General features: G+C 37.8%; 1 protein-coding gene across 1 annotated transcript; it reads right to left on the bottom strand.

Annotated features, from left to right (window-relative positions):
• Nucleotides 1-305: 305 nt before the first annotated feature.
• On the bottom strand, nt 306-8,736 carry LOC144556142 (putative helicase MAGATAMA 3). The gene is made up of 8 exons (XM_078304632.1): nt 8,479-8,736; nt 6,934-8,081; nt 5,882-6,070; nt 4,963-5,058; nt 4,514-4,679; nt 3,903-4,035; nt 1,542-3,317; nt 306-1,207 (listed from the first exon to the last, which is right to left on the bottom strand). Exons 2-8 carry the CDS (start codon nt 7,991-7,993, stop codon nt 863-865), a joined length of 3,765 nt encoding a protein of 1,254 aa, XP_078160758.1. The 5' UTR covers nt 7,994-8,081; nt 8,479-8,736; the 3' UTR covers nt 306-862.
• Between the last annotated feature and the right edge of the window lie 8,999 nt (nt 8,737-17,735).

Genomic DNA, 17,735 nt, shown 5'->3' on the forward strand with positions numbered 1-17,735 from the left:
AAAATAGAAATCAACAATCTTTGAAGTTTTTCCTCGAAGACAGATTGCACTACCTAGCATCATTGTTGTAAATAACAACAGTATGTGGTTATCGGAAGGACAAGTGCCAAGCGATTAATCCAGAATAATCTGCCAATTAATCAGAAAATCCATGACGGTTTGATTACCACCAATGACTAATCGGTCGATTAATCAGCCTAAAAGGACATTTTTTTACAACTCCCTAGCATACATACATGATAGGTTTCTAAATAAGCATACGTCTTCAATGAACCTTCTGCAAACTAAATTTGGAATTTTCGATTGATATTAATAGAGGTTATGCTTTGAAAAGGCTTAACTTATACTAAAGAATAATAAATTATACAAAACAAGAAGAAACTTGAGTACGAATGAAAAAATTGAACTAACTTGACTATCTTATACAACTTATGTTGCAATTCCCTAGTTCTATTGGACAACAACTACAACGACCAAACCACTTTTATCATTTTAATCCTTGGCCGAATTCTAATTCCAGCATACCCTTTTTCTAGAATGGTCTCTAAAACCCTATATGAATTATAGTACCAGAGCTCATGTACCTGTACAATTTCCAGGACCAGTAAACATTTTTCATTTACACCCGTGTAACCAGCAAGCTACACGTGCCGCCATCCAATTTGGTTTTGACTGACTTGTCCTAGAGAGCCAAGTCAGTCTTTTAATCATAACATATAATGATTTGAGGGGCCTGACCCATAAGCAAATAGGCCCGTAGAAAGCAGAGAAACAGCCCCTTGAGCCTCTCTCTCTCCTCTTTCTCCCCCGCCCCTCCTCACTCTCTATCTCGGCCCTTTTGAAGAGAATCAAAATAACCCTGTCATGAAGCCTCTCTCTTGGAGATGTTAGAAGCAAAAGAGTTCATGCGTCTATTATGCATAGGTGGATCTCGATCTCGATCATCCAAGTTTCTGTAACTACCGTTTCTTGGGAGATACTGGTTATGCCTATCTTCATCAAAATCGGACTTCATGCCCGGTCTTGACCTGAAGCCCCTTGTATTATTAGAGTTTTTTATCGAGGTGTTAGAAGAGGAGCCCTTGCCAAGAGGCAAGAATTCCTTGGGGATGATATCCATGTCCATATAGCATTTTCGTGACTTGGCATCCTCTATCAGCGCACCCCAGTCCTCAGACTGCATCAGAGCATTTGCATTTCCCACCACCTGTCAAAAAAAATACGAAGTATGATGCATTTAATAATAACAAAAACAAAACAATAAGAAGGCACTCTGGTGCAATAGAAACCATCGTATCACTCATTTCAGAAAATTCATGTCTAAGGATAGGGAATGATCAATGGTCTTTACTTCCACCAAATTCCACAGAAGAACACATCCTGAGTTCCCATTGGGTACAATACAGTACTGATTACAGGGTTAAAACACTTTAACCAACTCCATTAGTTCATATTGTACAAGTGCTGGTTCAGGAAACATAAAACTAAAATACAATGACTGACAACACACACCAGAGAGGATAATGATGACAGAGACTTACCCAAAGCGCCCTGCGTGCCCGAGTGAGAGCAACATTCATCCGTCTAATATCAGCCACAAACCCAACTCCGTGGTTAGATGCACGCACGCATGACATTATAATCACATCCCTCTCCTGCCCCTGAAATGCATCCACTGTGTTTATATAAATATCCTTACCTTCCTCTGTCCCCATGACCTCCTCAAACTCCCTCTGCAAGCACTTTAGTTGCAACTTGTAAGGGGTGATTATCCCCACTGTCACCTTCTTGCCCCCTCCATTCGCCTTGACAAATTTCTGCAGATGCTCATACAGCCTTTGTATGAACTGTGCTTCATGTATATTTTGGAACGATGCAGACCCACCGCGATGCGACTCACGTCCATGTGTAACATCATAAAACACATAAGGTTTGAGCATGGGGTCCCTGTAGTATGTCTCATCAGGTAGAGACACAATGCTATCGCTGTCGGTTAGCCGTCCCTGGTAGAAATACCTTGAGGGGAAGTCACGTATTTGTGGGTGCATTCGGTATTGGACTGATAGTAATAGGGTGGGGCAGCCAGCCAGCTGGAACCGCTCAAAGAGACTCCTACTGTACATGAGCGTGCCAGCTGCTTTGCTTATGACTGTTGCTGGTAGCTGTTGTGGGTCTCCAACAAGCACACAGCGGGCAGCACCGAGTGAAAGGGGCGGCAATATAGCTACCTCACTAGCCTGAGCCGCCTCATCTATAACAACCATATCAAATCCATGATTAAGACGGGAAAATAATTTCCTCCCACTACTGGAAACAGTTGTAAAAACAATTTCAGCCTCGTTTGCAAAGCTCACTTCCAAGTTAGCCCTAGTTTCCTCCAAATTGAAGCTACTGCCTGGTCGAAACCGAGACTCCAAAAGCAGAAGTCTTGACATTTCGACGAGTACCTTATCCCTAGTCTCCACCGCTGCAGCTAGGTTTTGGAGCAACATATCTCGGTTTTGGTCTCGTGCGGCCAGAACCTCTGGATCAACCCCAACAGATCCTTGTGACCTTCCATGTGCTGCCGCCACACTAAGCTCCCTCTGTAACAATGCGATCTGCTGTGACAGCTGTTGCTCTCGAGCTTTCAGTTGGTGCAGCCAGCCAATTACCTCATCGCGACCTTTCATAAGCAACTGCTCTGTTCGCCGCTCAACTGACACAGCTTGGGCTGCCCGAGACTGTGAGTCAACCCCCACACGGGCCACATCAGGGCGATAAAGCTTCATCTCTCCATCTATGAAGCCCCGTTCAAGCACACGTGACAAAAGTTCATCAGTCGCAGCATTTGAGGGCGCGCATACGAGCATTCTCGGCTTAGGGCACAGTTTTGGCAATGTACGAAAGAGATTCTGGTCCATACTCTGGAGTACCTCATCAATAGAGCCAGTACCGACATGTTCTGAAATGTTGGGAGCACCATTCGGTTGTTTATAGCTCTCAGGTGCAAGTTTCTTGAGCAGAGCCGCATAATAATGCTGATATTGCACTAAATGGATAACATTTAGCATGCCCCATACTGTATGGGTCTTGCCAGTACCAGGTGGGCCCTGGACGAGGGTGAATGGCCATGGTTCTTGCCTCTTGGCAGTCCCATTGGATGTCCCGGCAGCAGTATGCGTTGCAGCCCACTGTATGGCAGACAGTTGGGGCGCATTGAAACTACGGCGCAGGTGGTCGATAAAATTTTCAGTGAAACAGTCAGGTAGAGAGGGGGTCTGTTCTTCATACTTTGGAAAGTGTTCTGGACTAGGTTTCAGGATTGCAGATTGCATCTGTGGATATGTAAAAGCGGATGGTTAGTAACTTCACTAGTTTCTGAAGCTAAGAAACTGATCCAATTATAAAGCAGCAGCACTGGAGCTAACAGGTTACATGGTTCAGTTTTGCTTCAGTACTATGACTCAAATTATTTAAAATTAATTTGCTTGTTTGTCCCTTGATTATATATTAAGCCACAATCAGGCATCTTTTAAACCAATCATTACTGCTTACAGAAGGTGCAATCCTTTGGATAGTCCAAAGGGTTATTCGCCCTGGAGCAAATCTGCACCTACAATATTTGCTCTATTAAGTGCATCGTAGCCAACAATGGTCTTCTTAACTAATCACAAGTCCCCAACCAGTAGTAAACAATAAAAATGCATTGCTAATAATGCAAATCTTGTCTGAATTGGTGAAGCAAGTTATCTGTTTCGAATTCGTGAAACAACTCTTGTGAAAAATCTTATTAAGATATAATCCCCTTAAAATATATTTACCCATTAAATATATACAATTCCGATTCTTTTCCAGATTTAAAAGAATCAACAGAATCTGAGTCACTAGTACTGAAATCCTGTGTGTCCTTGAAGAACTACCTGAACATTGAGGCGGCGGAAGGCATGCAATGCCACGTACTCACGTTGAGTTGTCGCAAGGGTCCCGAGAATGGAAAGATACCACATGCTCTTCGGTTGAAGTCTCCTCAGTATGTGATTCTCATCCATTTTGCTATTGATTAAAAAAAAAAAAAAAGACAACAGATGAGAGTCAAAAACATGTAAATTGCCAATCAAAATATCAAACAAGCAAAAACAATGGAAAGTGGTTCACCCTAATTTCACTAGTATCTCACCAAATTATGGCAGAGAAAAAGACCAGGGAAAATAAATACCTGATAAAAGAGATATCAGGCCTGACTGGCAAGATACTGAATCAGGACAGTACAAGATTTCCCTGAATGAATGATTAACCTCATTAGCCCAATTACACCTTACCAGTAAAACTGTGTAATTAAGCCACTCTGCAACTTCATCATTTCAATGTACCGTCTATTTTCTTGTTTCTTAAACAAGCTATGGAATCTAGTATTACTATAAATGATCTGGTACAATAACTAATAATACCACTTCAGTAGTATTACACATATAATACAGCTTTCTACCATTCACTCAAAAACTAAAAATAAATAGAATAGAAAGAATAATACCTAGAATCTAAATCCCCAACATAGAAATGAAAAATTGCACCAGGAGGGTCACGTGTGTCAATAGGAGTGTGCCGCCTAACAGTACCAGCCAACCGTCCTGAACTTGCCTCTGGATCCAGGTCATCAATTGATGAGTTCCCTCTCCTGGTAGATCTACTAGCTTGGACTGTCAAAAAAAAACAATCAATCCACAAAGGGCATATTTAGAACCTATAGTATGAATACCTTGCACTTGTTTAAGGGACAAAGCCAGGTCAGAACACATCAGAAATTAAAAAATATGAATGGACCTGGTTCACAAAGGTGTCTAACATAGCCAACATATCGTATAATCTCTCTTTCTTTTTTTGCTTGTCTTCACAAGTGCTCATCAAAACTAAAGCGAATGGCCAGATAAAATACAGAGGAAGAAAGCACGGTATGAGTTTAGCAAAACAAAGCACGACTACCTGAACCAGGCCTAGATGATGTCAAAACTGCAACATCGCCTTCTTTAAAATTCCACTTGCACTCATATGTAGGAAGAAGTATAATGTCGTACCACCCTAAAAGAACATGTATTAAATCAATATCAGTGTATATTTTAAGAAATCACGGGAAGTACAAAAATGTTTATGAACTTGTGTCTCTGGCCCTGAACTTATGTCCCTTCAAATGTAGCCACTGAACACTTAAATTTGGTCAATGGGGTATGCCAATAGTTTTCCTACAGGTGATAGCACCGCTTTATATCTGATGTGGATAAATGTGGATAAATAGACACATACCCCAGTTTATAAAGAATAATCTACAACTGATCATATGAGTTATGACTTCAAAAATTAATTATAGAGGTGACTGCCAGAAGGTAATTAAATAACAAAAAACAGAAGTTCAGGATATCATTAAACAAAAGACACTACAGTTTTCTAATGTTACTTGAAGTTAAGGACTGTTTTGTTTTTCTTTTTAAATTTTGTAATTAAAAGACATCCACTGGCTCAGAGTGACTATAGGCATATTTATAACATTGCAGTTTATGGTATTAATAATTTTATAATATTGTGTAAGCCATAAATATAGCCCGCTGAAACACCACTTCTAAGTACTGCTTTTATCAAAAGCTTGAAATGAACTCGAGCCCAGTAATCACAAACATGTCATGAAGCACTCTGTTGGGTCAACATTATAATGTTTAACAGATATACTCATTTTACCCTTAAGATGGTTTCAATTGTTGGGTGATATTTGTAAAGCAACTACAGGAAACTAAATCCAATGTTCCAGAGACGATAAACACGATGTATGCAAACTTCGCTGAAAAAAATGCCATATAGTTTGCAAAAGAAAGAGCTTATTGTACATAGTCAAAATAAATAAAACCTCAACCTCTTTCTCGTCTTTCGGCTATCTTGACGCGAACAGTGAAGTATGTATCTCTTGAGACTGACTCAGGAAGCTCCTCATAAGTGCTATACAATTGTGCACGGCACTCTTCAAAAAGCAATGGTTCAAACACTCTCACATACTCCTCCAACGACTCAAAGCTTCCTGGTACACACTGTAGCTCAGCTTCCTCTGACCACCACCATGATAATCAAATACAAAAGGCACTGTTAGATTTTAAACAACCAAAAAAAATAATAATAATGGTAATAAGAACAACAGATAGGGCGCTATCAACGACTGCACACTATGGACTAATTAACATTAATTAAAGTTCATGTGTCATGTTTTATTGAATCTTTTAAGCACTTGACTTTTTAAATGTGTTTCATTGTGTACCATACTTCCATATAAGACCAGAGATTCAACCAAGACACTACCAGCTTTAGGAACGGAGCCAACACAAAAATTTGAATAGCCTTGTTTTAGCAAAAATTTTACAGAAAGTTTTTGCTATATGGACAAAGAGAACAAACCAAACGAGGAAAGAAATGACAGATATTGAGGTTGAATGACTAGCTATAATGGACAGATATATAGTTGATGGAGATTCCTCTGTAAGCATCCTATAAAACTTAACTTTAGGCAAGGGATTTAATATCGACAATCCCGAGTGATGTAGTTGCCAATTTCATATAACAGATCTATGGTTATATAATAACAATTGACAAAAGCGGTGATTTTATTAAGCTACATCATTCTTTTCTAACAGCTGTTTAATAAATTGCTTGAACAGTTGAGAACTCATCAAATAATAAATGGTAAAAATTGTCATTTAAGGAAAGGTGCATGCACTTTAGATTGTTTGGTAGCTCTGATTGAGTCAGTTTTTGTGAACCTTGAGGAGAAGCCAAATTGCAAACTCAGACTTTCATTGAGGATTAAGTGCAGAAATATAGGAGAAACATGCTAGCTAGCCAGGTTCATATATACCAGCAATTATTGGAAAGTGATCCTTGCTTAAAAACAGCACAAGGTATAGCATTAAAAAGTACCTGGATTATGCCAAAACTTCTCACTAGTGACCTCGCGTATAAGCCTCTCCACAGACGTATCCTGGTACTGCATGCTACTAATCATTTGCTTCTTACTCGTAGAAGAAGAAAGATGCTTTTTAACATTACCCGGTTTCAAATCAGTACTTGTTGATCCCATTTTCTTTGAAGGGGCACTCACAGATGAACCACCGCTACCTTTGGGGGGCTGTTTTGTACTCCTAGATGGATTTTGTAAGTCTCCATTGGGATCCCCATTGTGATCCCCAGAAATCTCTGTACCTTCAGGGGCAACCGCCACATCAGATTGCTTCAAGGTTTGTTTCTCTTTAACGGTACGGGTGATAATAGGAGTCGGGAATGAAGTCTGTCTCTTAGGGGTGGAACCCTTCATGGGACCTGCTTGTTTTGCATCCTCTACATTAATAAATACTGTCTGACGCGGACGCCTTTTACCTAGCTTCTCCTCCTTTTGCTCGTCAATTCTGGAACGTTTCATGGGGTTATTCGCAAATTTCAATGCATAGCTGGCTTCAACCCCTTTAACCTCTCTTTTCACAACAGCATCTCCACCATGCACCGATCCATCCTTTGAAGATTCTGGCATAGAACTGGAGTCTCCTTTGTCGGTCTCTCTTTCTTCATTGCCTACATTGTTGGAACCTGCAACTTCGGTATTCCCATCTATGTCAGACCACTCACCTTCTTCTCTCTCAGCACCTTTGGTTCCATCATTGTTACTAGTAGGCTTTAGTTCCTCATTTGAATCTTTGTTTCTTATAAAGGGCTGGAAAAGAGACCCAGTAGAAGCATGCTTGAAGGCATGGTTATTTAGCAAACCCTGGTTGGATGCTGTGTTTGGAATAGGCAGATTTGAGGCAGTCCCCGCTGGAATAGGGAGATTTGGGGCATTTCTGCCTGGAATGGGGAGATTTGGGGCACTTGAGCTTGTCATCGGGAGTGAATTTTGGGGCTGTGATGTCGCAGGGGAACTATTAGGGAATTCATCTTCGGACGGAAGTTCATTAAGGTCAAATAAAATCTTTCCACGAGATCCCATTGCATGTGTAAATGCATATATATATTAACTAAAGTTTAGTTTGGCAAATGAAAAGCGCGCTTTAAAAGTCCCCTTGCAAAAATTGATCCTGTAAAATTTTATTACAGTAAGAAAGCAGAAACTAATAACTCGCAGAAAAATAAATAAAGCAATACCCATGGTGTCAACAACAGTAACTTATAACTGTGAGCGCCATTGCTGCTCCCCTGTTATACAATTTATCCACTTCAGGTAAACAAATATTTCCAAGTAAGCCACACAAAGAGAACGATTTCCTTTCAAAAATATCAAAAATAATAATATCTTTTCTCAGCTATTCTACAGAGTACGACCGAAGGGAAAGAGCTGAAAATTTTAATTAATTTTCTGAAATTTGACCAAAAATCACGAATTAGCAAAAGAAAGAACCACCCAAGAATCCAAATCAACAAAAAAAAAATCATAAAAATAGCAAAAATGCAACAAGTTGCTTAAAAAGACCTCACCTAGGGTTTAATAGGGACCTCGCTCCAGATTAGCGCGGCGTAGATTGGAAGGAAGAGAAACACGACGAGGTTAGCAAGGTCGGGGGAGGGAGAGGGTGAATGCTAGGTTTAGGTAGATCGAAGAAGAGAGGCGAAGAGATCAAGAGAGGGGAGTGCTGTCTGGCGCTGACTATGGACCGAGAAAGGAGGATCGAGGCGATCGTTCGATATAGAGGTTAGGGTTAGACGACGATCTGTGTTTGCTCTCTCTCTCCCCGGGTCTCTATCGTGGGTTTAATTTATTGCGTCATTTTCTTTTTTGGTTTTCAAGGGGAGTAAAGGATTTACTATAATTCTTGCTGCTGTGCCGACTATGTGTCAGTCTCAACCTTCATTCGAGTCCACATCCTCTGAAGTAACTCAAATTTTGTTTTTCTATCCAAACCGTCTGATCAGAATCTGGATCAATCCGATCGAGGTAGAAATCAGATCGGACGGTATATATATGACTCAAAATTTGAGTTACTTTAGGTAAAATGAATTCCTTTCAACAGTGTCTTTATTAATTCTGACCAGCTACGGTCAGGGATCTCCAATTTCGCTGCAGTAGATCGTATATCTTATATAATTTAATTTGACGATGATTTATTTTCCTACTGTATTTATGCATGCCTATAAAGAAAAGGGCTAAAAAAAGCACTAGTTCAAAACAGGAAGACCAGCACATCGTGTTCTTAAGAACTGCGAACGTTATCTCCTGCATCTATTTTTTGCTTGGTTGTATGTTTATAGTAAAATTAGGATGATTTTAGAACTCACAAATAATTTGGTGAATTTAATTTTGAAATCTATTAAAATTGTTTAAAATGACGAATTTAAACTGTTGAAATGATTTTTTTCACGAGTTATTTTTACTTATAAAATTTATATATTTTTTAATTAATTTAGTATAAAGTTAAGCAGTAAAAAGATAATGAAAAATGAATGTATTAAAATTAATTTATAAATAAATTTTTTTTCGTTTGAATTTATACTAAATTAATTTAAAGATTATAAATTTTGTATGTAATGTATTACTTATGAAGAAGGTTTAAACAATTTAAATTCGTTATTTGAAGTTATTTTAGTAGATTTTGGAGTTAAGCTCACAAGTGAGTCTATGGTACTTTGCATTCTACGGATTGGTCGTTAATACATATTCATATTTACATTTTAAAAATTCTAAACAATTATAAAATTATAAAATTCGGTCTCCAAGTACATATTCATATGGGGATCATGTTGAACGGTTTGAATCGATCGTTATAATTTTAAAAACAAAAATATTAATCCGTATTATAGAACAATCCGTGCTATGTATAATACCATGGACTCACTCTAAGTTCACCAAGAGATTTAGTAAACCAAAGAATCCGTTTTTTTTTTTTGTACCACTCTAAAAAATCGGAATAAATTAAACAGCACCCGAAAAATCGGATTTGAGATTCCACCACGTTCGCGTAGTGGATCTGCGAACGGATCGGCAATCCGTTCGCGTAACGGATCCGCGGACTGACCCGCTAGCGCCATGACCCGCCAGAGTGACCCGTCCGCGTGGTGGATCCGCGCACCGACCCGTTCGCATGGTGGTTATGCGCACTGATTAGGTTTAGAATATATGCAGCCCAGATCAATTCTGTTTCAATTCTTCACCGAAGACAGCCGCCAAGGTACGTTTTTTTTTCATTATTTTTTTCCAAAAATTTATTTTCTATAGTATTATTTAATTTAGTGCATTTTTTTATAATATTAGGTTTGTTCAACCAATTATGATTGGAATTGCTTGTTATTTTGGTGGTGAAGTATTACAAGGACCAAATGGCGCTTATTATAGCCACCAAATGCCGAAAATGTTCAATATCGGCTTAGGTTTGGATTTTAGAAGTATAAATAGGGAAGTGTACCAACAACTCGGTATTGACCACCGTAATTATGAACTGGTAATTAACGCAAGGATAAATATTGGCCAAGGCAACCAAACCTGGTTCCAACAGTTTCCGGTACAAGACGACAACAATTGGGAGTTATATCTCCAAATGACAATGAATATGGTCACTCCTTTCAAGTTTCTAGAGTTATATGTGGTAGCCAACCCCAGACAAAACTCTAGACAGAACTCCAGACAGAATACCAGACAATTGTTGCACTTGACTCAGGGTTTGGGGCTCGAGCAATCTGTAACGGGTCCTAGCCGGACCCCATCTGTAGCGGGTCCTAGTAGAGTTCAATCTGACAGGGGTCGACCTCAAATTCCATCTTCGTCCTCTAGCCGAGTCCAATCTGAAAGGGGTCGACCTCAACATGGTCCTTGTACCCGGCGACGACTACCGGAGGTGCAGATGTGCACAATAAAATCTTACCAACCTTCTTCCAGCCTCTTGTGATCCCATATCTTGCAGCTCTCAGAACTTGCTTGATATTCATAAGTACCTGCGAATAAACCATTTGATCAATATTTCAAAAGATGATTACCGTACATGTATTGAAATAAATATAAAATAATATAGAAAACTTACAATCTGTGCAGCCGGACCACCGCTAGGGATGAAACCTAAGTGAGGAGATGTCGAGTCGCGTGGTACATGAAGCGGCTTCTGGTTGATCTCTGACATCTGACCGAACATGTACACTGTGAATGCACAATTTTCTTGATACCACTGTCGATACTGCTGGTCCCACTCCTCAAAAGCATATACCTGATACATATCAGGGACCATGTCATCCTGACTCATATCCTCCAGTCGCTGTACATGCAAGGCGTGCTCCGTCCGCCAATTCTTCCCCACCGTAGTGCATAACGGTTGGTGAAGCTCATACCAGCTGTCCTTTGTGATAGGATCCGGGACTGGAAGATACTGGGCCATACCAAACTGTCTCATTACCCGTCCAGGGTAATAATTCTCAACAACCTGGTAGTAGATAAGTGGTACCTGCAAATATTTTCATAGTCTAAGTTTCAACTTTAAACTACAGTACGATTATGAAATTGTAAACTATAAAATAGAAAAATAACTCGCACCTGAGCAAACCAGTATTCTCGCTCGCGACTGCAGATCGAAGGAAGTTTTGTGAGGAAAGAGTAAGGTTCCTCATCTTCTTCGAAAACCTCAACGCGAAAATCATACGGCCTCCACTCAACATGTAGATCTGGAGTCATCTGCTCGAACTGAGTCCTGAAAAACCAAACTCCCGAAGGCTTGCCGTGAGGGGTGGCGACAAAGGTCTTTTTAGCGCAGAATCTCTGAGCATACGCAGGACAGGTCTCCCCGTCCGGATGACCCCAGACTGGAGCCCAACCCTCCTCTTGTGGTTGCGGACGACCAAATGGAAATCTCGTCCACGACCAATGCTGAAGTAGACCAATCGGTCCATACAGACCAGCTTTTTCGACCTATTTTCATACAAGTTGCGGTTATTTGCAATGCAATAAGAGAAAATAATTTATTTACAAAAAGAAGATAGAGTAATTTATACCCGGCAGGCAATGCATAAGGCTCGGTATAGACATGCCAAAACCGCCGCACCCCAATTCATCTGTGGAGGGTCTGCTAAGTCCCTCAGCCACTGCAGCATACAAGCAGGGACGGTGTTCCCAGATGAATCTGGGAACAACCAGCAAGAGAACAGCTCCATTATGTAAGCTCGTGTCCACCGATCTACCACCTCCTCAGACGCCCCTTCTGCCAATTTTCCACTACAAGTACGAACTAATTTAGTACAGTGTGTGGAACATCACAATCAAATACTTACTATTAAAAAAATGCAACTTACTTGAATGCTGCTCGCAAACGCGGGATACTGATGTCGTTTTTTGATGCAACCTTCGACCTCTTGAGGGACCTTTCCTTCATCAGGTTGGGTCCCAACAGTTCTTCAACGTCCTTTGTGAAGTCCCCGTACTCCACACCCGTCACAGCCTGTCCAGTAATAGGCAGTCCCCAGAGACAACTGACATCCTGAAGAGACACCGTAATCTCTCCAACGGGAAGGTGAAATGTGTGTGTCTCCGGCCGCCACCTCTCGACCAACGCAGATAGAAGAGCGGCATCTGCAATAATAGGGGTCAGCTGTGAAACATGCCACAGACCCAAACTCTTCAACGCTGGAGCGTATCGGTCGTCATAGAGGATACTCATCTGATTGTTCCGCGTCCCCGTCAAGGTATGAGTCTGCATTTAATTTCAAAACAAACAAATATATAACTTACCTATTTTTATCTAAATAAAAATAAAAATTATTTGCATTTGTCAAAACGTAAACTTACATATGCGTTCCTCATCTTGTGCTCCTCGAATTTATACCAGCAAAGAGGACTGATACTCTCTTTCGTCATATTTGGAAATATGGTACGGGCCAGTGATAAATCCAGCTGTAAATCATCTTGCGTACGGTTTTCATTGCTACCGCTGGTTGACGCCATACTAACATTAAATTTATCAATTTTGACCTCTATCAATAATTTCAGGAACAGTACAAATCTAAAAATAATACAAATATTTATGATAATCCAATAATATATCATTATTCTTTGATGAATCGGTAAAATCATACAATAATGCATAACGATACATTTATGATTTGATACATTTCTACTCAATTTTTGTCTAAATATAACAATGTAATAATAATAATAATAATAATAATAGGCAAAGACTTCTATGGAAATAAGGACTTATTTGTAAAATGAACATATTTTTATTTTCAAAGTTCAAATAGTAGATCCGAACCGTTCATCTTGTTCTCCATAATAATATGTGCTTGGAGACCAAATTTTACATTTTTCTGAATTTTTTTACTATTTATTAAGATGGGTACAAAATTCAATCGTCTGAATTTGATATTTTTTTGTACCCATCTTAATAAATAGTAAAAAATTCAGAAAAATAAAAAATTTGATCTCCAAAAGCACATATTAATATGGAGAACAAGATAAACGGTTCGGATCGACTGTTTGAACTTTCAAAATAAAAATATGTTCATTTTACAAATATGTCCTTATGTCCATAGAAACATCACTCATAATAATATATTACAATTTTTGGACATTCCTAAATTGATCCATTTCTAAATTGGTACACAACTAAATTAAACTAAATAAAAAATGTACCAACTAAACCAAACTACTATTTTTGTTTACTAAAAAATATACTACTTAAGTAAAACAACTATACAAATATTACACAAAAATATACCAACTAAAAACTATACAAATATTTGGTATTCTAACTAAAACAAAAACTACACAAATATTTGATATTCTAAACTAAAACTACACAAATATTTAATATTCTAAACTAACACTAAAACTACATAAATATTTGGTATTCTAAACTACAACTACACAAATATTTGGTATTCTAAACTACAACTACACAAATATTTGGTATTCTAAACTACAACCACACAAATATTCAATATTCTAAACTAAAACTACACACATATTTATATATAATTTACAATACTACTACTAAATAGAAAATTAAATAATAAATTTTAATTAAAAAAAAAAAAAAAACCTGATTTTTGCGGAGACAGCGACGGACAGGGACGGACAGGGAAAATGACCTGCGGAGCCGCTTTATATGCATTTCCACCACGTTTGCACAGTGGATATGCGAACGGGTCGGTGCGCGGATCCACCACGCGGACGGGTCGCTCTGGCGGGTCATGGCGCTAGCGGGTCATGTCGCTGGCGGGTCAGGTCGCGGATCTGTTACGCGAACGGGTTAGCGATCCGTTCGCAGATCCACTACGCGAACGTGGTGGAATCTCAAATCCGATTTTTCGGGTGCTGTTTAATTTATTCCGATTTTTTAGAGTGGTATAAAAAAAAAACACGGCCAAAGAATACCCTAGTTCTACCCTTATATATTTAACTATGTTTTCATATGTGCATCAGATAAATTATCAATGACCAGATTTGATAATTGAAAAAAATAAATACCAAAATTCAAAACGCGAGATAACAATATTTTAGATCAAATTGAAAGAAGATGCTTCGATTGTTCGAGCCAAATTAAACAATAACAAAAATAAAAGTTAATGCATGCAGGGATGGATTTTAGTGTACTCTAAAGATGGCTAAGTCACCTCTCGTAATTCTAATTTTTTTTAATTATGTATATTAAAATTTAATTTAATTTTCTATTTTCTAAAGTTTTTATATAGCTTAGCCCCACTTATAAAAGTCAAATGTTTACATATAGCCGAGTGGTTAAAACAGATAGATTATAAATTATATCAATTCTAATGATTTTACAGTAAAAAAAATGAATCCTAAATAAATTAAAAACGAAACGACACAAGTAATTAAATACAATGTAAATTCATTAGCAGAATTTCATAAACAGTATTTTATTGTAGATGATTGATTCAGCACGAATTAATTTATGTGCATATGTGAAGATAATAGGTTAAAACATATATGTCAGTTTTGATAATTTTATGATAAAAATTAAGGTCCAAATCGAAAAGGAAATAACAAAATAAGACACAACTATTGGCATGTGGAGACAGATGCTGATCTCTGAGACTGCGTTTAAGGTCACGGAATAATTGAGATTATATATATTCACGTTGCAAAGCTTGTTTTGTTAATTTTTTACTTTTTTAGCCCATATCCTCCATAATATATTGTACTATTTTTAGAAGGATTTGTAACTGTTTTGGGATAGTTATTTTAGACAGAAGAACGAATCACTTTCTATGTTATTTTAAGATGGTTAGTGAGGACTCTCGGGAGGAGCCGGTTTATATCAAGCACAGGGGCGGAATCAGGATTTGAATTTGGGGGGGCTGAGCCGCCGAAAGACGAAAGAACAACTTAAGATTTGAATTTGGAGGGTGCCAATCGGTATGCATCTGTAAAAAATCATATGAAAATATACGCTTAGATTATATATATAAGTAATATCCTGATTTTATGGGAGGTGCCTGGTCCCCCCTCTCACCCCCTTGGTTTCGCCCCTGATCAAGCATATAGCATGCTCAGCAACACGTATCTCGTAGTTGGCATCAACTCAACCAAAAATTTTATTAATACCATTAAAAAAAACAATACTAAAATTGAGGAATTCGAAAAACATCAAGGCCTCCAATTCAATTTTGCGGCATCTCGTAGTTGGCATCAACTCAACCAAAATTTTTATCAATACCATTAAAAAAAACTATTTGAAATTAGGAAAATTCGAAAAATACAGGGCCTCCAAAAACCTAAATATCAGTATATTACAATATATTTTTGGGTTTTTTTTTAAAGACTCTAGTTCAATCTGTGGTCTCAAAGAATGAGGCTGCATATTAAATTAGCAGTTCTGATATTTTTTGAATTTCTCATAATTTTTATTTTGACAGTGATATCAATAAAAAATTTGGTCAAACTCAAGATGTAACTCTCTTGGTTGGAGAGTTGGATAAGCTGAGGAATGGTTACAACATGTATCTCATTGATTGTATTGGAATGAGTGTTTGATGAATATTTTTTGTTTTCTTTTCTTTCTGTATGAGTTTTTCGTCAGAAAATTGTGTCTTGTTGTTATTATGCTTGTTGTACATGTGTCTTGAACTATCCAACAATTAACATCAATGCTTTCGCTGTTACGAGTTGCTAACAATTGATATTACAACTTCGGTTACTGCTCTAACAACAACACGTCCCGAACACACATGTCAAAAAATATCAGAAAAATAATACTCGAAAAGAAAATAGAAGAGGGAAATGATTGTTTATATTCCATAAATCCCCAGACAATTGGTGATAAAGTCAATGGTGAAATTCATTTTTTAAGAAAAAAGACTCATAAATGCATGCCTTCAAAACTAATCCTACCTACCATTAATAAAAGACTCCGGAAATTTGTTCAAGTGAAATCCAATTTTTAAGAAGAGATCAAGATATACTAGGCCCGTTCATAGAGACTATGGAATTAATGTTCAACAAACTTGACCTTTTAAAAGGCCTGGCCTAAATTGTTATTACCTATGACAATTTACCCAAATTTTTATTTATAGCATAAAAAAAATCACTTTGGTTTTGATAAATTCGAGAATTATCCGGACCGCACAGGCATTCTGTGAACTTAAATATTGAGTTTGCACAGGCTTTCTGCAGTCCCAACTTGTTTTAAAAAAAATATTATTTTTTGTGCCAAAAATCAGAGCAATAGAAGAGAATATTCTCTGCATCATCGTTTTATGTGCCAATTTTTTATTTTTTATAATAAAGTTTCTGTAAAAAAAGAAAAAATTGGGGCTGCAAAATAGTTATGCAGACCTCAATCTGGGGCCACAAAAAGCATGTGCGGACCTCAGTATTTGAGTTCGCAAAACGCCCCTTCGGCCTAGGTAATTCTCGAATTTCAATCAAAAGAGATTTGTTTTGGTTTATTTTTTTTATTATGTTATAAATAAAAATTTCGGGACAATTTAAGAGGTATCAAGTGAAAAAGGCTAATAAGTGATTAAACAGTATAATTATATTTATAGCATTCTATAAAGCAAGAGTGAGTCACAATAAATAATAAGCATGTCACACGTGAAAAAATCAACCCAGCTCAGGACTTTTGAGTTCCATCAAGAAAAAAAAAGTATGAACATGACCAAGAAAAGAAATGTTATGCTGACTGTGATTGGCAAACTAAAAGGCCTCCAGCATGCACGCCACCTCTTAAATGCATAATTCTTATTTGTAAAAATTTTATAGAGAGTATTAAAATTGTTGCGTGAATCATGATGCATAGACAAAATCACAAAAAAAAAATCGACTTCAGACAATGGATTGGATTTTTTTTTCCGGCTTCAATATTTAAATTGTTCGGATTTTGTGTGACCAGATCAAGTAACATCCATGGTGTATTGTTCGGATAATTTTTTTAAAGTTGTTTGATTCCAACTTATTTTATCGCCCCATCCCCCATGAATTTGGATTCTCTCTCTCATCAGATCTCATCTGACGTTCATTACTGTGAGAAATAAAATTGACTTAGACCCTTATTATATTTTTCTCACTAGGTTCGTCTCTCCCTTCTATCAAAAATTGAACAAGATGAAACTTGCGTTAAATCCGGCCATTTTTATTAATAACCCAAAAAAAAAAGTTTTTTACAAAAATAACCTCAAAATTTGATTTTTTTCAAATATAACCAAACCGCCAGGGTTGCTGGCGGTCCACTTCTATAGCGGACCGCCACGATCCCTGACGGTCCACTTTTTTTTTTTTTTTTTTTTTTTTTTAGAGATTT

Source organism: Carex rostrata, chromosome 6, assembly GCF_964058835.1.
Source record: "Carex rostrata chromosome 6, lpCarRost1.2, whole genome shotgun sequence".
In the NCBI taxonomy this organism is placed as follows: domain Eukaryota; kingdom Viridiplantae; phylum Streptophyta; class Magnoliopsida; order Poales; family Cyperaceae; genus Carex; species Carex rostrata.